Raw genomic sequence first — 23,314 nt, 5'->3', positions numbered from 1 at the left:
GAGGTTGATGCATTTGTGCATGTCGTACTAAGCAAGGTATAAAAACAGTTGCTTTATGAGGAATTAGTTCGTACCATTGAATATTTGACGCAATAGACAAGGTGTCGCAGAAACCGAAGTTGCTATAACCAAGTTTTACTGTATATGCAATGTACTAACAGAGTTTCTTTCTCCTCCTTACATATATAATCTGAAATAATTCAGTAATGTACGTATATCCATGACTAAAAACTAATTTATGGAAGAAGTAACTGATTTTTATACATTTACCAATGGTTCTCAAAATGACTCTAGTTATATTCTTGCCTTTCTTTATCTTTAAATCATATAATTTAAGACGCTGTCAGTAATAATGACGCCGGTAATTATATGCAAGATACTTTTCGAAACTCGAGCATCACTTTATCGGGATCCTTAATCAAAATGTCCGCATAACGCTGTAAAATAGATAACAATTTCGTCCAGCGCTCCACTGTTAGTCCTCGTTCAGAACTGTACAATCTTTCAAGTTAACACACTGTCACTAAATAGGCAAAACTTTGAACATCTCTTCACCTAGACCTACATTTTTTATTTTACAAGTAGACCTGCGGCTATACGTCGTAAGTTGGGGCCTATATATACATATATCGAATATATGAAATATTGGTAATTCTATAGCTTGGTACAATGAGATAGTTTGCTGTTATTACTGTCATTATTATTATTATTATTATTATTATTATTATTATTATTATTATTTGTTTTTTAATTATTTTTATGTAATTCTATGTACTCATTCTANGTTATTATTATTATTATTAACTTCTGTGTGTGTATGTATGTGTATTGTCCTTTCTCATCACATAATGGAATAACCATTCGAAATGTACTTACTTTATTTTTCTCGCCTGTTAAGGCTAAATCATTTTCTTTTTGTTTTCTTTTCTTTTCTTTTCTTGGAATTGTTACTAATTTATTGATATTGTATAGACTGTCATATTTTTTATTTTGCTCTTTAATTTTTGTGTATTTCTATGTACTCGTGCTAACTTTGTAATTGGCCACTGTGCTGTTAAGTTTGCACATAAATAAACACGAATCGAATTATTATTATTATATTTTTCTCGCCTCTTAATGATAACTTTAATTTTTCATGAAATTATTATCAATTTATTACCAGTATATAGACCGCTTTATTTTGTATTTTGTTTGTTATATTTGTGTACTTCTACGCACTTGTGCTTAATTTGTAATTGGCCACTGTGTTGTTAAGTTTACACGTAAATAAACACGAATTGAATTGAATTATTATTATTTATATTGGTCTATGCTGAGTAACTGACAGAGGATTTAGCTGTTAGCCAACACTTCATCATACATTAAGTTAATAGTAATAATCATCATAAATTCTAATATTAGGCTACATTCACAACAAAATTATGTCAATTAAAAATGCACTGTACAGCTTAATTGCAAGTTGCAACAAGTACAATTTGCAATTTGTAAATAGTTCCGTGATAGAAAGTGCAGTGTAACTTGCACGGTAGGGGGGAATTTCAGAAGAAAGAATCAATTAAAATCGAGACATCTTGTGAGAGACGTCGCGTGTATATTCATACTCACATGTAATGGAACTGACCACACAGCAGCAACAGAGAGATCTTGAGTAGCAAGGTGTTATAGCAGAAGGCGGAACAGTGGCTGCAAGCTCATGCTATAGATAATCCATATAGCGGCACAATAATATGTTTGTGCAGAAGCGGGCGTCTGCCCGGGGCTCTCAGGCCCATCCCCGCTTGCCACTTGAGCCCAACTGCGCGGGATACTGACAGGCCAATATTCCATAGCAGTTAAGGGCTTGAGCGTGCGCCATTCTCCTACACACCACCAACCCTTGTTGCCATGGTAATATTGCATTCTCCTTTCTAGCAGAATAAACTGACATTGTTTACAAACAAACAAATTTGTGTACGATTATTACCCCAGAGAAACGGAAATAAATTTCACGTTGTGATAGTGATTTATGGTGGTGTTCTTTAACTTGTACTCCACTTTCTTAAGGCAGGTTCACTGAAAACTGTTGCAAGAATCCGACTCAGGAGAAGGGCTGGTTGTTGATTCTTGTGAACACGGCTATGAACCATTGGGTTCCATAAAATGTTGGGAATTTCTTGAGTACCAGATCATATAGTTTCTTCTCAGGGACTCGGCCCCCATGGACACGCCTCATAGAGGGGTTGAACAAAGTTATGAAAACACTAATGATACTGTACATATTTCTTTATTAATGTGGTAATGCACCACCCCTTTCCCTTCAATAAAACCACAGCCTTTCTTGGAAAAGTCTCGTACAAGTCTCGAGCAGTCTCTAGCAGAATTTTATACTATTCGTCTTGAAAAACATTTTCAAGTTGCTTTAGTGATTTCTGAGGTGGGAATTTGTTCCTCGCTCTAATCCATAAAACTGACAGAGTGGTTCAATGATGTTCAAATCTGGTGATGGTGTTGGCCAGAGAAGACATTGCAGTTTGGATTCATGCTCTTCAAAATATGTCTTAATAATTGCAGCTGTGTGAACGGGGACATTGTCGTCTTGGAGAACTGCATCGTTATTCGGAAATCATAGGATGCACCTGATTACCCACCTGTCCACGTGACCTCTTGCAGTAATTCGGCCTAGAATTGTAATAGTGGGACCAACAGAATGCTATACCACAATGTTGCTGCCCAAACCATCACAGAACTTCCCCCGTGTTTTGTTGTTGGAGGTTAAGGGACCCAACTCAGTGTCTTCTCCTCACATGACTGATTGAGGTTAGCTCTTTCTAAGGGATCCGAAAGAGTGGGTTTCTCCACCCTAAACTGAGTGACTGAGGTTAGCTCTCTCTAAGGGATCCGAAAGAGTAGGTGTCTCCACCCTCGCCTGAGTGACTGAGGTTAGTTCTTTCCGAGGGATCCAACGGAGTAGGTGTACCTACCCTCGCATGAGGAAAGAAATAGATACAACTTCCGAAACTTAACATTTTATAGTTTTGTAGACTGCCACAAGATGGACAAAGCTCATCAAGCCAGTAATTATGAGTGATCATTACTCTACATTGTCATACGTATAGGCTTACTCTGGGTCGATTGCAGATGTAAGTGACACCCACCGATGGGTTTTCGATGAAATTGTTGAAAAAGGCGGAGTAATTATGGTAACCCTGGCAAACCGCTTTGATGCCTCTAGGGGTACGAATACTTCAGTTTGATGAACGTTGTTTTTGATCGTGAAGTCTTCAGTTTGAGTTAATTTCTATATAATTAAGACGAGAACACTAGCGCCTCTGTTGGTTGTGTTTCAGTTAACTAGAACACTGCAGCCAATGGTTCTGTCTCTGTTGCCCGTAAAAGATCAATATTTGTGAATCTGCTGTGATAAGTTCTTTGCTCGTGTATGTTGTGTCTGAAATATCTTTGAAGTTGCATCATCGCCATTTTGCATCATTGCATTTTGTTACATCATCAGTAGAAAGTCGTCAGATTCTATTTTCAACGTACAGTAGGAATCAAACACATGCCAGAAATCTCGCTGACGTCTTTCGTACCCTTGTAGACGTTTTACACAGACGTTACGGTTTTCCTTCATACATATCAACATGATCACGTGATTCACGACTGGCTCCTGTTCTTGCTTACGTAGGGCCAGGCACAAAATCAATACTGTACGTAAACAGTGATTGGTACAAGCTTTGGACCAAGATGGCGACACACTGAGTGTTCATTCCGGAATATAATCGCATGGGATTTCATCTCCTCGACGGACATTAGTTACGCATCATTGTAGCTCAGTCATTCAATTGTTACAGAGTCAGAGGTTGATTACAGCGGGCGTTCAGAACAATACGCTATAATTATCATACATTCAAGTTTTAAATAATATTACTTCCGATGTATTATTTGCTGAACCGGGATAGTTCAGATGGTATAGCGACGAGCTGCGGTCTGGAGGGCCAGGGTTCGATTGCAGGCAGGGAAAAGGGTTTTCCCTTCTCCATAACATCCAGCCTCCTGTCCTATGGGTATCAGGATATATTTCCGCAGGCATAACGTGGCAAAGGAGTGAAGCTGACCACTCACCTCCATTCAGTGCCGAGGTCAAGAATGTTGGGCTTATACCTCCACTTCCCGATACATTTTTTGGCATTACTGCACCTGGAAGTGCCACAAATGTATTGCAGCGGGCAGCATTTATCAACTGGGGATAGGTGGGCTGATGCTGGCCCTCAAATTCCGTTAAAGAGTTACACATATTTTTCACTAGAGTTAAAGAAGTTCGTTTCCGGCAACGACTGGTTTCGTTTTCCTTTAGCTATTAAGTAGTTTAGTATTACTCTTTTTCTTCCGTTTCTCCGCATTGCGTCGTTAATATATTTAACCAATGGATTGTGAGGAAGTGAACCCGAATTTGAGGATTGGTTGGTGAATTACACTGAAATTGGCAGGAGAACCTGTATTAACATTCAGATCTTCGGGAGACCATATCTGCCAACTTAACATCTTTTATATACCCGTTCATTGTGGGTAATTATGAAGTGTCTTCGATTTCAGTGTCACATAAAAGGATCACACCTTTAACATGTAATGCTTCCTTCCCACCTCCGAGTTTCCGCCCCCGACTACTAAGGACTACACTTTTAAATTAAAAAAAATCGCTTAGCGGTGGGTGGAGTCCTACTGGGTCCACTCGGCACGGCGGCCACTGACTGGCCTATTGTACCTACCTCGAGTGATTATGATATTGGAGAATTTAGTGGAATGAAAATTGGCAAGGGAAACCGAAGTACTTGGAGGAAACTCGCCCCAGCGCCACTTTGTCCACCACAAATCTCACTTGACCAGACCCGGGATGAAACCCGGGCCGCCGCGGTGGGAAGCCAGCGACTAACCGCTTGAGCTATGGCCATAGTTTTCCACTGTACACAAAACCCTGACCCTCCTCTTTCGTTGCTTGGCAACCCGCTTAATGACTAAGGGTGTCACTGTACAGAAAGGCTGCAGCAATTAATAATGCAAAGCATTTGATGTAACATGCCTTAGTCTTCTTAATATCAATTCAAGGCTAAAAATAATGTTGTATTAATGTGATGTGATATTCTTCCGGTTTCAAAATCTGACCTTAATGAGAATTCATTTTCTGTTTCTTGTAGGACACCAAATTTTAAGTACTAGTTACGATGTTCACATATATGGAAATGTGTACAAGATTAAAGAAATATCATTGTTTTAGTAGTCTCTGAGTGTATTCCTCAATTTCGTATAGTCAAAGTAATAAGTAAAAATAGTAAAGGTATCCCTGTAACAGGCCGTGGAGGCCCATAGGGTTGTGAGACGTCAAGGTTCCCACATTTTTTAGATAATCGGCTCACAGATGGCGGTGAGGTTCTTAGCCTTACGCGCCGGCGGCCCTTTACCCCCCAGGAACATTCCTTGTACTCATTTCTGTTAGAGGCTGAGTCGATCCCAGGGAAATAGTGCGGCTTGGAGGATTAGGTCAAATGAAAAAAATCCAATGACCTCGTCGGGACTTGAACCCGCTACCTTCCGGCTTGTAGCATAGTGCCTCAACCAACTGCGCTACCGCGTGGCCCGCCAACGTAATAAGTACTGGAGAAAATTGATTGAAAAGAAAAATGCGCGAAAGAAGTATTTTACTGTTTAGCAAAGCCACAGGGGGTCTCAAAATATGCGCAAGCGAACTTCGTTTTCTAACCGCTAAGTTCACCTACCTACCGCCTGTCTCATTCTTTGGAGCAGAGTTATTCTTGAGACATTCCTGTAATTTTATGGAGGCAAAATTATCTTTACGTTATTCACGATAGGACCGCCTCTGTGGCCTAGTGGTCAGAGTTCCTGGCTACAGATCCAGAGGTCCCGGGTTTGATACCCGGCGCTACCAGATTTTCTGAGTAATAGTGGGTCTGGAATGGGGTCCACTCAGCCTTGTTAGGATAATTTATGACCTACTTGAATGGAAAAGTAGCGGCTCCGATCTAGAAATCCTTAAGATCAGTTTTAATATTATTCTCACAACTGCTCCCACATTTCCTGAGGCATTTCTTCCATGGCAATTTTCGGTCTAAAATATTGCATGCCTGTCTTAGATCCTCATAAATTGTACATGTTCTGCCCATTTTATTAAGTTTATAATTACCGTATATTAAAATAAAAAAGAAACTTAACTTAAATACTTACGAGTACAAGCCGTAGCACATTCGTTATTTAAGAACATTTCGTTTCCACGGTGAGATGCTTATGGTACCATCGCAAAGACACGTTATATTCTCATTGTAGTCACATCCAAACTGTTTTATTTCGAAGGACTCTGTACATGCCCACTTCTTTTACTAATCTTATCATCTCCGGAAGGAAACTCGTTCATTTTTTCAACTTCATTTTAGTTCCATAACAATATAGAGATATAGTCTCACTTCATAGAAACGTAATATTGTATTATTGTCGTAAATAAAAGACAATGAACGAAAAAATACTGTCTAAATTCCTGCCAACAATCAATCGAGTGTTTGTTATTAATGCATATATATAGTGTTATGCTGAAACTTAATTTCGAACGTTGTATCACAGCAGATTAATCCTTAATGATGCTGCCGAGGGTTACGCTTGCATATCAACCGGAACGCCATAGCCTACATACAAATAACATTCTAATCACAAACTTGCATCACGTGGACTTGGGATTCCGGCCGAAGTAACAACACTTCGGCCGGTCATGTGGATGTTATATGGTAGGCCTGTGTATACACATACTGCTCCCTAGTGGGTGTATTTACACACTGATATATTGGGTTTTTGGACTTTATCCATCGTCCTGGTTTTTAAGATAACTAATAAAAAACTGGAGGTCCAGTGATTGAGGCTAACTCTTTCTAACGGACCCAACAGAATAGGTGTTTTCCTTCACTGAGGACGGAAACAGATCCAGTTTCCGAAACGTCGTGTTTTCTTAGTTATCTTAAAAAGCAGGACGATGGATAAAGTCCAAAAACCCAGTATATCAGTGTGTTATACACCATCGTCAGAATCCTATAGTAACTACTTGGGTGTATTAGTTTCATTCTATGATTCAAAATACAGAGTCTTTCCATTAGGAGATGTCCAAGTAAATTTATGCATGTTACGATGTGGGAACATTGTACTTTTGACGGAATTTTTTTTTATGTGGCAAAGTTTACTACTCTAACTCCATTATGAATACAAATTTCTTGTAAACTCTCATTCAAAATTGTTGGTTTGAAAATGTCTTCCTTACTTACTTTGGGATTGATATCTCCTAACAAATTTTTCATGTGGTATTTAGGGAATTTATCGAATACATATTCTAATTCTTCGTAGAACCTGTCCTTTATACCATCAATTTTATCTTTAACATGTGTTCAACTCAGGCTGATAAGAGTTCTCGGAAACTGCGGCTGAGTTGCCTTTGTCAGTTTCCTTGGTGCGCCCTCACCCTTAAACTGCTTAATTTTGCGTGAAGAAACCTGTACCTAATTCCTGATCGCCATTCCCCGTTCAATAGAAAAATGCCTAGAAATGAACTGCATAACCCATTTCTTCGGTTGTTACGTGCATGTATTACTTGTCAGCGGCCGTTTCTGTGGCTCAGCAGTTCTTGTATGGAGCAAATACGTGACCATATCCTGTCTTGTCTTGGTACTGATGTTCGGGGATAGGGACTAGTTCTATCGATTCGGCCTGACTTAGTAGGTTTCAGCTAAAGACGGTGGCAGAATCCAGTGCCCGGAACACTGTGTATTTTAAATAAAAACAGGATGATGGATAATGGCCAGAAACACAATAAATGTATGCCATATACAGTTTGCGAAACATGTCACTGTCCTAGAATTGACATAGGCCAGTATATCGGTAGTAGCTACATGCATGCTACGTATTGCTGCTTGTTTTTTTATTAATTCTACACAAAAGAAAAGTATCTTATAGGAGGAAAAGGCATTCATTCACAAATTTACAAATATACTCGTATGTGCATANTCTATAATCATCCAAATAAATAAGGGCTCAGAATGATCAGCGTCAATATTTACATACCTATAGAACTGCCCAAACGTCAGTTTACCTAAAACATCCTCTCGTTCTAATGGTAATGTTCAGATCTCACTTTACTGGTAAATTTGAAAACGGCATCACAGCGTTGTGAGTTCTGCATTGGACATGAAGATTCTCATTTCGAAAAACAGTTGTAAATTCAATAAAAATTAATTTCTAACTAATTTAGAGTACAATTTACTAGCCAATAAACTAAATTGGACCATTCTGTACGAGTACATACACTTACATGCGTACAAACAAACTTAACAATACAAACATGAATACAAATGTATAGATATAGCACGTATCTACACACATTTTTTCATGCGGCTAGCAAGCGGTAAATTTTGGCTTATATTGGAGACGTTCACGCTTCGAGCTTAGATACCGGATATCTCGAGTTATTTCATTGTATTCCTAAGTTCTTATGATAATAACAGGATGATGCCACCAGATGCATCACGACTGCTTTCTCTTCAACCAGTCGGTACACTCTTGCCTCATTTAGTGCTGTACTCTTTATTCATTTCATTCAGCATCACATGACCCACGATTAAAGGCTCCCACACACCAGAGCGATCGCGGTGGCGGTGGCGATAAAGTCTTCTCACACCAACAACGCGGAGGTAGCGATCAGTTTGAAAAATCGTGTAAGCACAACATCGTAAACGATGCATCGATTATCTCGTCTGGAAGAAGCGTTACTTTTGGCAGCGGTAGTTGATGACGAGGAGCAGCAGCAAGCAAGGTAATTATTCCTTTTATTGTGCACAATTTGAGAAATTTGAGAAGTTATTACAAATATTAACATCACAATTAATATATATTGATTATTATATTTCTCAGAAAGAAGCGCAAGAAAACGTAGATTCACGACCTTAATCTGCTTCGTGAACTTGACGAAGAATTTCATACTTTATATCGGCAATTAGTTCCGCTACGGAAGTTGAGCGATACGGACGTACACAGTGTGCTCTGCCATCGCGAACATAGTCAGTGCAACAGGGCGCGCGCCTCCAGACTATCGACCATCAACAAATAGCAAGTACTTATATCACTCATTAAACCTAGATAACACAACACATCTGCAATAGAACTTCAAATAAAAATTGCTAGAGTACGGCCTAGGGCCTACGCTCACTACCATACATAGCTACTATACCATCAAGTATGAACTTGTCTAGGGATCAAGCTACAACAACACCATATCAGCATATACCATTACCTATGCTATCACAACAAAATATACAACAACGCAATTCCTACTCAAATGCTGCAAAGTACTGCAGTCAACCACCACTCAACATACCAATAAACAACCCTAAGCAGTCATCACCTGCAGAATATCCCCCACTACCAAATCATCAGAAACATGAATGGCAAACGGTCCACTATGGCAAGAAGCGAAACAGAAACAGTGATGAAACTGGAGATAGACTGACTCAAAAGAAAAAGCAAGCCTATTGGCTAGACCAACCAACACCTACTCACAACAGATACGAAAACCTCCCTACAGAAGAAATGGAGACCACGACAGCCAATACAAACAAAGAACCAAAGCCACCACCTATCTATGTAACCGGTGTCAAACATATTCAACCACTGATTCAATTGCTGAATGAACTGGCTAAAGATAGCTACATCACAAAAACGATAAGACACGATCAAGTAAAGATACAGCCATTAAAGAGTGAAGTGTATAGTACAATACTCAAAGCACTAATGGAAAAAAACACAGAATTCCACACCTACAAACCCAAAAAAGATAAAACTTTTCGAGTGGTCCTAAAAAACATACATCCGTCCACTGACCTCAAAGAAATTACCCACAGTCTAGCGGAAGAAGGACATGAAGTTACCAACATTTGGAACGTCAAGCAACGACACACCAATTTACCCTTGCCACTGTTCTTTGTTGACCTTAAGGCACAAACTAATAATAAAGATATATACAACATCAAGTTACTTTTAAATACATGTGTCCAATTTGAGGCACCACATACCAGACGTGAAATCCCCCAATGCATGAGGTGTCAGAAATACGGGCATACAAAAAACTATTGCCACAACACACCCTGCTGCGTTAAATGTGCCAGAAATCATTTAACCAAAGACTGTCCAAAAAAACGCATGATGACGACGTAATTTGCGCCAACTGCAAAGAGCACCACCCAGCCAATTATCGCGGCTGTATAGTTCATAAACAATTACAACAAAAACTGTATCCAACATTGCGAGATCGGACGAACTACTCAAGAGTCACACAACCGGGTGTTACATATGCACAAATCACAAAACCGCAGGTGATACAGCCAATCCCATTTGAAGATCAATCAAATCTACCTACAACATCACAACCAGTTCATGAATTCACTGAATTAAAACAAATGATGAAACAGCTAATGGATCAAATGGGGACTCTACTCAACCTAATAACAGCCCTTATCGCTAAAACTCCCTAATGACACAACCACCCATCGTCCTGCCTCTAGCTAACGAGTTAGCTGGTCCGCAACGTGTGATGAATCAACTACACAGATCAACTAGAAACTCATCTAACATCATATCAGCCTCTAACAACAAACCCTCGAAATGGCTCAAATCTTAAAAATAGGTATCTGGAACGCCAACGGATTAGCACAACATGCACAGGAAATCAAAACATTCTTATTACATAATAATATCGACATCATGCTAATATCGGAAACGCACTTTACACAGAAGAGCTATTTCACAATACCAAACTTCAATGTATACCACACAAACCACCCAGATGGCACAGCGCATGCAGGTACAGCAATAATCATTAGACGCAACATCAAACATTATGAACGAGAAGAATACCAACAAGAAAATATACAAGCTACCAGCGTAGTCATCCAGGAACACTCCAGCGAATTAACACTCTCATCTATCTATTGTCCGCCCAAATATAATAACAAAACCAAAGATTTTGAACACTTTTTTCAAACACTAGGCAATACTTTCCTAGTGGGAGGAGATTTTAATTCCAAACATGTGCAATGGGGCTCCAGACTCACCAACGTCAAAGGACGGGAATTAATTGCCACCATGAAACGCAATAATCTCAACTACCTATCAACGGGACAACCCACATATTGGCCAACTGATAGAAGGAAGAAACCGGATATAATAGATTTTTGTATTACTAAAGGGCTAGACAAAAGGAAATTCCTTGTAGAATCAAGTCTAGACCTTACATCTGACCATACCCCAATCATAGTTACTCTATATGCTCAAATACAAAAAAAAAGGAAAGAACCCACTCTACATAGCAAATATACAGACTGGGACTTGTTTCGCGAAATATTGGATTCACTAGTTGTACTAGAAACTCCTCTAAAAACAGAAACCGACATCGATTCTGAAGTTGAGAGACTAACCAAAACCATACAAACGGCAGCATGGCAAGCCACCCCAGACCGAAATGAAAACTGCCTCAAGGAGACATGTCCAATTATCGTTAAACAACAGATTGCGGAAAAAAGAAAAGCCCGCAAAAGATGGCAACACACCAGATCCGACTCTGACCGAAAAATATTCAACAAAAAAGCTAAAGACCTAAAAAATCTACTTCATCACCTCAAAAACGAACATATCCAGGCGCACCTCAAAGGATTAACCGCAACCGACACCACCAACTACTCACTCTTTAAAGCAACACGGAAACTGAACAGACCTCAGGAATTAGTACCACCACTGCAAACTGCCGACGGAAACTGGGCACGAAACAACCAAGAGAAGGCCACAACATTCGCCACACATCTCTCCAAAGTGTTCCAACCATATGGCCCTAAACTTACACCAGTTGAAGAAAATGAAATCCATAATTACCTTGACGCTCCCTATCAGATGCATCAACCTATGCGCAATTTCAAATACAAAGAGGTCGAGTCAATCATCAAAAAGGATCTAAATCCAAAGAAAGCTCCTGGATTTGATTTAATCACAGGGAAAGTCTTAAAAGAAATTTCGAAAACATGCATCCAAAAAATAACGCATATATTCAATGCTGTGTTAAGACTAGAATACTATCCATCACTATGGAAAGTATCACAAATCATTATGATCCCAAAACCTGGAAAAAACAAAACAGAAGTCACATCCTACAGACCAATAAGCTTGATCCCAGTCCTCTCTAAAGTACTGGAAAAATTACTCCTGAAACGACTTAATCCGGTATTGGAAGCCCAAAGCTTAATCCCTAAACATCAATTTGGATTCAGAAACAGACACGCCACCACAGAACAAGTCCATAGGGTGGTCAACACAATCAACAAAGCTCTCGAAGCAAAACGCTACTGCTCAACAGTGTTCCTTGACATCAGTCAAGCTTTTGACAAGGTATGGCATGTGGGATTATGCTACAAATTAAAACAAGCACTACCACATCAAATGTATGCCACACTGCGATCCTATCTCACACAAAGGTACTACCTCATAAAACAGCAGGAAGTATACACAGACCTGTATCCAATATTATCTGGTGTACCCCAAGGCAGCGTGTTGGGGCCTGTCTTATACTTGCTCTATACATCTGATCTCCCTACAACTCAACAAACAACCACAGCCACGTTTGCTGACGACACAGTTATCCTGGCGTCACACAGCAACCCCCTCATCGCTTCCTTGCACCTACAAAATCACCTTAATCACATCCAACATTGGCTCAACAAATGGCGCATGAAGGCCAACGAAGATAAGTCTACTCATGTAACATTTACCATGAAACATGACAACTGCCCTTCAGTACAACTCAATAATTCTCAAATTCCACAAGCAGACGACGCCAAATATCTTGGCATGCACCTGGACAAAAGACTCACATGGCAAAAACATATCAAGACCAAACGCACACAGCTCAGAACTAAATTCCACAAGATGTATTGGATGCTGGGACGCCATTCGGAGCTCTCAACAGAGAACAAGATCCTATTATATAAAACTATACTAAAACCGATATGGACCTATGGCATACCCTTATGGGGTACCGCTAGCAACTCCAACATCGAAATTCTTCAACGATTCCAAAATATGGTACTGCGTGTACTAGTTAACGCACCATGGTACGTACCAAACTTCGTCCTACACAAGGACCTGGGAATTCCAACAGTACGCGAGGAAATCACGCTCTCCAGTAAAAAATATCAGGCACGCCTCCGGAAGCACCCGAATTCATTAGCGACGCACCTCTACGATGAAGAAGTCAGGAGGCTTCACAGATTTAAACCGTCAGAACTGTTAACCAGATTTGCTATCTAATTTTGTAAAACAATTAACTAGTTGACTATAATTAGTTAAATTACATGTAGAACGAGTTCATTGGAACACGTTCTTCATGTTAAATTACTTTTATACTCATCATAACTAGTACTTATTATCCAAAATAGCTGGATAGATTGTATAATAAATTGGAGAAATAAAAAAAAATATCGGCAACTGCGACAACATGAAGAACGATTCTATATTTACTTTCGGATGCCAATTGAATGCTTTGATGATCTACTGAGCCTAAATAAGGGAGATATTATGTAATTTTACTTCTTCAGGAAGTTCTGTTGTTGTACTCATTGTTCATGCTAACACACAGTGACGCAGGCAGCGGTCAAACTCGACAAGCTGCATCTGATCGCCACCGCGGAGTAGAACGCTGCACTGTCCGGAACTCTGCCCGCAAGATCGCTGCATGTCTGAAAGATTCTATAAGTTGTAGGAAATATCTGACCGCCACCGCCATCGCCCTGGTGTGTAGGGGCCTTAAATATGGAACAACTGTGCATGTGCGCGTGCGTATGTGGCTGATCGATATGACTGACCCGCCTCACAGCTTTATCCAAACAGTGAAGTGCAGATGGCACACTTCGCCCGAACTCCACAAATCGGAGTCCTCGAGAAGCTAGTGGTCATCCAGTCAAAATATCCCTGCTTTCTCTCGAACCCAAGGGTTCATTACCGTGTTCACAAGATTCTGCCACTGATCCATATCCTGAGCTACACTGTATTAGTCCTCGCCCGCCCGTATTTCTTCAGGATTAATTTTAATATTATCCTCCTGTCTGTACCCATGTCTTCCAAGTGATCTCTGCCCTGCTTATTCTAGATTTTCTGTTTGGTTGTGGACAACTCTTGAAACAGATGGATCGCATTAATGTTAAGTTTAACAATACCAGCTGTAAACCGAATTACAAGTCGAATTCATAAGCCTATATTTCTCTTGCACAGATTTCTTGTTTTTCATATCTATTAGTGTTGTCATTGATTTTATTTTGTTCGGTGAAGAACTAATCGCAAGGTACAAGTTCCATATGCATTTAGAAGTAAATTAATTAAATTTGTCCGCTATAGCCTCAAAGCGCAAGAAAGACCTCGGGTGTGCTGACAGAGGTTTTCGTGGATTTCAAGGAAATTTAGTCAGAAGCAAAATAAAATGTTCTCTGTGGATACTGTTTAGCTTCTAATGTTAATATATGTAGTGCGAACTGCTGAGGTGGGACAACGTTGAACGTAGGGTCTCAAATAGTCATAGATAATTCCAAAAATATGTAACTTACAGGAAGGATTTTTTTTTTTTTAAAGAAACTGCAAACAACAAAACTGCTGCTGCTCTACCTGACGAATCATTCACTTTGCCTTCGAAATGTGTTTGCAGTTTGTTTAAACCGGTCTTCGCCGACATCACTTCACAGTTCGTGGTGTTGCCGATTATTATCGATGGCTGCAGCGTCTTCGATATTTGCGATATGTTCGACAGGTGTGTAGCTGTCACCCACTGACACCTGTGGCCGACACGGTGGACACGTTTTGACGCAAAGTGTCATGAATAACAGGGATTTTATTCGTTATTTGTTGTAAAATAATAATTATTGTTTTAACAGAGCCTAAAATTAATATTTAATATGGTAAAGGTCAATAATTGTTGGTATCATATGCAGTCTTCTATTTTTGTTGAAGTAAGTTGGCCATTCTCGTCTGGTTTGGTCGTCTCTAACCTAAATATGTAAATTTGTATCATGGAATGTTAAATTTGGTAATATACGGAAAATTGGTTTAGAGAGTCTTTTGAAGCAGGAGAACAGCTTCTAAAGAAAGAGAGCAGAACGTAAACGGAGCACTTTACGATCCCGCGTTTATGAATTTGAATGCAGTGAAAAAATACGTCGTTGAGTGTGCATCTTACAGTTTTAATTCTTGTAATCCGAACGGGTTAACAGCATAATTTATAATATTGGTGATGAATACAAATACAAATATATAATATAAGTGCAAATAGAATAATGAATATAGATACATATATTTCTACATGGTGAAATACAAATACATTTCATTGAATAGTTAAGTTATGACATATAAAATGCACAGTTTGGTATTTGGTAGACTGCATTTAGCTCTGGAAGTTTGTTAGTCCCAACATTTTACTGTAAAAATGTTTAAGTTAAGTCATAAACATGTAAATGTTTTTCAGACATGCCTGTAGTTGAATATCAAGTTTCATCTTTAACAAAACTTTATCTGAGTCTAATCATTGTGAATTATCAGTGGAGTGTGGCATATAATTTCACCGAGATTAACCTACCTGAAGAACATATTCCGTACTACTTTAACAGTTACCCTGAAGTAGCTGAGAAATGTAAATTAGATTCAGCATGTCCATATAAAGTAAGTGTTGACTTTACATATGTGTAACATTTATGAAGTCTTGAATCTACAGAATTATTTGTATTGATACCATCTTAATATTACTAAACCATTAATGAAACAGAAGAATGTTGACTTCAAAGTGAAGTTCCTATCAGATGAACTGAAGATAAAAGTCATTCTCATCTTCCTTGAACTGTGGATGGTAGATATTTTGTGTGAATGGGGGTCTTCATTAAGAAGAAGTGAATGCACTTATAGCCGTATACACGCTATTACTTTTAAAGTAGGTCACTCTGACATCTTAAAAGTAGAACATGCTGATATTAAATATGTCTGAAATAATTGAAAATTTATGTTTTAGCAGTGGCCAAAAGTTGTTGCTCCATGAATACAAATCAGTCACAGTTGTCATAAGTGGAAATAAAACATAACTAAGATGAACTGCTATTTTGGGAATGAAATTGCTAACACAAGAAAATTTTCTTTTACAGGATCAGCTTAATCAAAAAGCTTGTTGGGGTTATGAACAAGGATGTAAACTCCAAGATTCATATTCCATGCCCTCATGTCCTGGAGATCATAAGGGTTGGGTTAAAACAAAACTAGATCAGCTTAAAACTTTCTATACTCAGGGAGGTTTTGGCTATGTACAGGAGCAGCGGCAAGAAATGATGGTCATGTGTGAACCAACGTTTATGGTAGTTACTATGAATGGTTTCCTTCTTTTAGAATATATATTTTTAATAATCTTCATTTCTTTTACACAATTTGTATACTTGTAATTTGTTATTTTAAAAGGCATACTTTAAAAATGAAAGTATGTAATATGCCTGTTTGTTACTTTTCAGGAAGATTCTTCTCTTGAATGTACAAAACATCTTCGATTTTGTAGAGGCCGAAACCTCATGTTAAACTTTACAGATTTATCTTCACGCAAAGAACAGTTGCGGTATAAGATGGATGTTCTAAAAGAAGGTCAAATTGGAGGTTACTGTCGGTGAGCTATAGAATTGAACTTTTATAATAATTGTAATAATCATATCTCAGATGTCAAGTTCTGGATTGTGGATTAATTGTGGCACCATAAAAGTACATAAAAAGTCTCCTTTTACTTCACCTGTCCTATCTGGCAAGTCAACTGGAAATGGGTTTTACTGAAAATCAGAGGAACTGTTTTATAAAAGAATCAAAAATTCAGATTTGTTCTCCAGGTACACCTAATCCTTGCTTTATAAACAGGTTATGTTCCAAAGCCCTGTTTGTAAGATGAGTCATTGTTAAGTTAAAACGTGCTTTTTTCCTATAATAAATAGTGTAACTAACAGTATCTGAGCACTTGAACTTATAATTAAAATGATTGATGTGTAATACTGTATATTGTATGTACCTCACAAATGAATATTAAAGAGCACTTTACACATCCATAGACAAATAAGTTGGAATATAAGTAAACAGTTCTTATGCCATTTGTATGTACAGATGTTTTTATGCTGAGCGTTTGTATGTCGAGAACCAAATGTATGCAAGAAATAAGAAACATGCATACTTTATGTATTGTTCATGATTTCACCAAGTTACTGTAGCACTGTTATATTTTAGCGTCCTGTTGCACTGATTTAAGTCCATGATTTATTTCACCGTGTTCTAGTGCATACACTTATCTACCTCACTCCTCTCTCTCGCACTACATGTTTCAGCACAAAAGTGCCTTCTTCAGGTGCTTATTCGATTAACGTTAAACTAGTTCACTGCATGCCTTGTCGTCTTCATATTAAAATAATTAAAATATATATTTATCATATATGTTGATAAATATTAACTATTAAAATTGTTCAGGATTTTTCCTACGTCGTATCTCACTACTCGAGTCACATCTATCCTCTTCTGTCGGAGCACTCTTTCTATTTTCGTGTGTGTATTGTGCTTTATATTGTGTCTTGCTCCTGTGACTGCATGTGTTATACTGCTGGGCCTGCTGGGTATGCAATTTCAAGAAAATCAGTAGTAGCTGATAGTAATATATCAATGGATTTGCCATGAAATGTGTTATCATAGCTCCTCTGATTACCCTTCCATCTTGCTGATTTACAGTAAATTCATTGCATGTACCTATTTTTTTTTAATTTGCTAAGTGAGGGGGGGGGGTGGAGTCCAACTGGGTCCACACAGCACGGCAGCCACTGATTGGCCTATTGTAGCCTGCCCCGGGTGATTATGATGATGGAGAATTTGGTGGAATGAAGATTGGCAGGGGAAACTGAAGTACTCGGAGAAAATCTGCCCCAGTGCCACTTTGTCCACCACAAATCCCACTTGACCAGACCCAAGATTGAACCCAGGCCACCGCGGTGGGAAGGCAGCGACTAACCGCTTGAGCTATGGCATGGCCTTTGCATGTACCTAAATAATACACTCATATCATGTGTAAATCAAGTGTACTCGTATATTTCAACTGCCATAGCCAGGGGCTCATTTGCCTGTTCTTGTTTCCCTTCATTTTTCCAGACACATACTAGGATGTCACTTATTGAGTCCATGGTCACTTCACCTTCTCTTATTTGCAGAAGGTAATGACTGAAATTAAAATTGCTGTATGTAACTGGTCAGGATACTTCTCTCTACTTAATTTTCTGTCCTGAAGATGGAGGCAGCACATTCCTCCAGAACATGGACAAAACGTGGCATCACATCCCAGAAGACAGCTATCTTCAGGATGCTTATGCTGGAACTGTGGCTCTGTGGGCTAACTGTATGGAGCAGTGCCATTCTTAAGAAACTAATGGCATATATCTGCACACCTATCAAGTATCATGCTTGAGACAAATGTGGATGTGTTCTGTATGAAGTTAAGGTTTTTATGATGATGGAAATGTTAGATTGTGATTTGGTATGTTAGGACAACAAGTTATCGGTGAATGGTTACCAGTATTGGAAGAACTGGCTGCCTCCATCTTCACCTTGAGAACCAAGTACAAGGTTATTTGGCATAATATTTCAGCAGACTACAATATAAAAATGAAGATGCTCTGTTCCACCATGTTTTCAGGCTACATAAATCCAGGTTAGAAAATGAATGTGATCAGATTAGCCCATTGCAATCATGGGGACCAGAGTTGCGTTATTTTACTGAACTACAAAGGCGGCCAATTATGGAGAAAGACTGTGATATTACAATAGAGAAACCTACTTTTATATTAAAAATTGATGCAAGTAAGTGGAACTTTTCAATTTTTAAAGAATATGGTATATAAAAATATTTTTGACAGTAAAATTGGATGGTTAAACTACGTGTGTGTATATATATAAAACTGTGCTCAACACTGAACATTAAAGTGATATTTAATAGTCTTTCAATGCAGCTGAATTGAAGCTGAAGCACTGAACATAATCCTGAAAGAGTTCTATTGTCTCCAACCCTTACCTATTGCCGCTGAGTTGAGGTTCTCTTTAGCTTAGGCTTCCATCTGTTTCTGCCTCATAGTTTTTAAGTGTAATTTAGCTAGCATGAAATGATGCAAGTCATAACAGTTTTCTCTAAGTTTCACTGTCATTATACTGTTTTGTTCTATTATTCCACATCATTATACCAAGAAGTAACCTTTACGTGACTAACTCCATGGCAAAGGACATTTCTTGAAATGTGTGTATTTTCTCAGGTGGTCAAGAAATGTCTTGACCACAGGGAACATACATAACATGTTGTAAAAGTGTTAGATTGTTCCAAGATTAGAAAATATCAGTCCCAACCCTCACTGTGAAAAATTAAATGTTGTACTAATTATTAAATTAAAGAATGAAAATTAACCTCATTTTGGTTGCAGCAGTCAACATGTACCATCATTTCTGTGATTTTTTTAATTTATATACATCACTGCATGTCAACTCTTCACATCCAAGCACTTTTTCAACTGATGTTCACATCTTAATATGGGAAACTTACACGTACCAGTCCAGTTTTAGAGCAGTGTGGGAAGCTTTTACGTCACATCCCATATGGGACCTTAAGACATTCCGCGGAGAAACTGTGTGCTTCAAGAACCTTGTTTTTCCACTACTGCCCAGGATGATTTTTGGCCTTTATTATAACACGCCTATTGTGAGTAATAATAATTTTATGTAAGATTTGAGGTTTTCATGGCAGTGACTGAAGAAAGCTGTCTTCAGGGATGTGGCGCCATGTAAAATTGTGTTAACCAACATTGGCTAACACAATTTCTACACAGCGCCACATCCCAGAAGAAGGATTTCTTCATAATAATAATTTTACTTTGTATGTCACAAGTTATGTATTAATATATTTATATGTTTAGAATATGAACAGAAATATTAAGAGACATGAACAGTATTATAGCATACATTTGGGGTGCTGTGTGAAATATTTGTTGATATTCAGAATAACTTTATTTTAGGAATAAAATAGTAATAAATTAATAGTTAATGAGCACTAAGTGATAGTTAACAACGGATAAACCTACAGAGCAGTCATATGTGCAGTGTTTTCTAGACTTGGGAGTGGCATGTTTTGAAAGAATCAGTTTGACCATTCTTTCTTACAATAAAGGTAGTTAATTTCTTTGATAAATATTTGCTGAGATAAGGAGTTGCTGTATTTGATATAAGAAAATTATTTACTATGGATGTGACTTCTTAGCTGGCAGGCATTTACAAATGCAAAAATCCATCCCTGCATGTTGAAAATGAAAAATTGTGTGTACTGTATGCTAACATAAATTTTGTATTTTTTAATAAAATCTGAAACACTTCAAAGGTACCAGTTTTATTTATGCCTAATGTGGAGATACATCTTCATGGTGTGGTGCCTATTTAATTAAGTACTGAGACAACTTTAACTCTAAATTTGCATTTCATCAGAAATGCTGTGTTATAACATTTCACATCATTACAGATCTGGGGATGTGAGAAGAGTGGCCTCTTCCATGCATTCTCAAAACATATCCTGCATCGATTAAGAATACCTGTACATAAGCGTTCAGATAGAAAAATCCATGTTACATTACTGTCCCGAGATACCGCGTACAGGAGAATTTTAAATGAAAAGGAACTTATTGAAGGGTTACAGAAGAATCCTGATTATGTTGTAAAAAGGGTAAGTATGTTTTTTTTTTATTATTTCTGTTTATCTATACTTTATACTCTATTTGTATGCAAAGAAGTATTTACTGCACGCACACTCCAAGTGGACACAACAGAGAAAGGCAGAACATTGACATTTCATGTCAATTTCCCAACAAACTTCACTTAGTTTGCATACTTTAAGTATTTAAAGTTAAAATTGCCAGGTAGTCAGTTTAAATTTCATTTTTATTTAAGCTTGCAGTACCTTCAGTGTATCCCTTAAAAGGAGCTAGGATAGCTAAGTTAGAACAGTGATTAGGCCATGGACTTGTACTGTGGCCACTTCTGGCCTATTGTACCAGCCCCAGATGATAGGTGAGGGTGATTGTGGAGCAATTGGTGGAATGAAGATTGGCAGGGAAAACCGAAGTACTCGGAGAAAACCTGCCCCAGCACCACTTTGTCCACCACAAATCCGTCTTTACCAGACCCAGGATCAAGCCACCTGGGCCACCGTGGTGGGAAGCCAGTGACTAACCGCTTGAGCTGTGGCGCGGCCTTGGCCATGGACTTAGTGACTGAGGAATCAGGCTGTGATTCCTGGCAGTCACAAGAGTGTTCTCATTGTGTACAGCATCCGAACAGGTTATGGGGCCTATTCAATGGGTAATAAGGTCTCCTTCACAGGATAAAACAGCCAGGGTGTGACGCTAACCACTCACTTCCATCTTACTGCCCAGATCAGGAATGCATGGAGCTATACTTTATTCCCATATACATCTTAATGGCGTGATGCTTAATTAGGTGCAAGGATAACTTTACCTCCTTTTATTCCATTGTGTCAAAAAACAACCAAGGTAAGTTTGAACATTAGCTGATAGAGCATTGCTATGGTTTTCATTTAACTGAAATTCTGTAAATCTCATAGTTAACATGAAATTAATAAATTGGTGTTTCTTCATAGGTTGTCTACAACAGGGATATGGACTTCAAGAAACAGTTAGAAAGTACATATAACACTGATATTTTCATTGGAATTCATGGAGCTGGCCTATCCCATTTGATGTTCTTACCAGATTGGGCTGTGCTATTTGAATTGTATGTTTCAATGCAAAGTCATTACTGTTTATTTTTGTATGAAGTTATACAATTTTGCGAATTTGCACTTTTAATTTGATTCCTTCTCTCTGCACAGTATGTCATAATCTACCATATTTTACTTACAGATCTAGTACTCATAATTTCTTAATTCAGCCTTGAACTTGTTGTTTCTTCATTTGTACACATATTTAGAGGCTTACAAACTTATTGTTTATAGTGTAAAACTTGTTAGAAGATTTGTAGTGCACATTATTCACGGATTGAAAATGTCATTTCTGGAACATTCTAATGGATCTTCTGTGCATTTTGTCAGCCTTTAATGTATAATACATGATATATTAAATCATATCTTAATTGTATTCCAGATATAACTGTGAAGATGAAAATTGTTACTTAGACTTGGCCAGACTGAGGGGAGTAAAATATGTCACTTGGCAAGATAAAAGTAAACTTATACAAGAAGATGAGGTGAGAAAATAAAGTATGACAAAACCTGCTTAAAACAATCCCTGAAAGAAATTTGTTTTAAATGTAATATTTTGATGCTAAGGATGTCCGAGATTATTAACTTTTACTGTTATGGGAAGATCCTTCTGTATATATCAAGATGTAAATGCTGTAGTACAAATGTGTCTGTTCAATTATGTAAATTGAACATCTGTAAACTGTAAAATTGTTGTGCGGTTATGCTTAAAACAACATGCGAAAAATTATTGCCCTACCCCCATTCATATTCCTTCACATGTAAGGGATTTTCTTATGTGTTATTGAAATGGCATACAAAAAAGAACCATAACTAATGAATGAGAGCAAAATATATCCTGGGTAAACAGTCGTTTGACAGCTGTGAATATTTTAAAACTTATATATTGGCAAGGCATTGAATCGCTTGAAAACATTTCCAAAGCAGTGATGGTTAGAGCTTCGTTACAATTATGGCCATACTCAACAGCCATTTCACCCATTTGGTATGCTTTTAAGCTATGATTATGCTTTTGAAGTATCAATCAATCAGTTTATTTGTTCTGAGAATCCATATTTTGAGATGCAACCTCTGGATATAGAACAAGTCAGTTACTACATATTAAAACAACATACATGTCATACATGAGTCAGCAATACTATGAAACTTAATTACCTACAGATTTCATACAAATCAATCATACAATACATCGTCCCACTTTCAACAATTCAGTACCAAAAGAAACCCAACATCCAACATTTTCTTTTATTGATTAAGTGAGGACACGATATTTGTCATAACATAAAACCATAACACGCTCACTTTAAAATTTTAGGGACATAAATTCATCAATGGAATGTTTCAACAGAAAGGATTTTAAGTCCCTGTTAAGAGAGTTATTTTATTTTATTTTATTGTTTTTTTTTT

The 23,314-nt window shown here is 38.0% G+C and overlaps 2 protein-coding genes across 11 annotated transcripts in view; one reads left to right on the top strand and one right to left on the bottom strand.

Moving 5' to 3' along the window:
* The window catches only part of LOC111861266, a 26,773-nt gene extending 20,101 nt beyond the window's left edge, over positions 1-6,672 (bottom strand). The window contains exon 1 of one of the 2 annotated variants that reach the window (XM_023845690.2): positions 6,217-6,672. The gene's annotated coding sequence lies outside the window, so the exon portion shown is untranslated. Of the gene's footprint in view, positions 1-1,605; positions 1,786-6,216 lie in introns of those variants that run through there. The other variant, XM_023845691.2, reaches the window with a different exon arrangement.
* Positions 1-22,980, top strand: part of LOC111861268 (EGF domain-specific O-linked N-acetylglucosamine transferase) — a 36,054-nt gene extending 13,074 nt beyond the window's left edge. The window contains exons 2-11 of one of the 9 annotated variants that reach the window (XM_023845701.2): positions 8,625-8,836; positions 8,935-9,133; positions 15,572-15,765; positions 16,239-16,445; positions 16,596-16,744; positions 18,794-18,957; positions 19,569-19,843; positions 20,654-20,854; positions 21,788-21,921; positions 22,290-22,976. In XM_023845701.2, coding sequence (XP_023701469.1) covers positions 15,574-15,765; positions 16,239-16,445; positions 16,596-16,744; positions 18,794-18,957; positions 19,569-19,843; positions 20,654-20,854; positions 21,788-21,921; positions 22,290-22,404 — 1,437 coding nt within the window. In that variant the 5' untranslated portion in view covers positions 8,625-8,836; positions 8,935-9,133; positions 15,572-15,573 and the 3' untranslated portion in view covers positions 22,405-22,976. The other 8 variants (XM_023845695.2, XM_023845697.2, XM_023845694.2 and 5 more) reach the window with 8 other exon arrangements.
* The last annotated feature ends 334 nt before the right edge of the window (positions 22,981-23,314 follow it).

The sequence above is a fragment of the Cryptotermes secundus genome, unplaced genomic scaffold (genome assembly GCF_002891405.2).
Source record: "Cryptotermes secundus unplaced genomic scaffold, Csec_1.0 scaffold68, whole genome shotgun sequence".
NCBI lineage: Eukaryota > Metazoa > Arthropoda > Insecta > Blattodea > Kalotermitidae > Cryptotermes > Cryptotermes secundus.
Note: the sequence above shows the minus strand (reverse complement) of the source record. Positions and strands in the feature narration are given on the sequence as shown.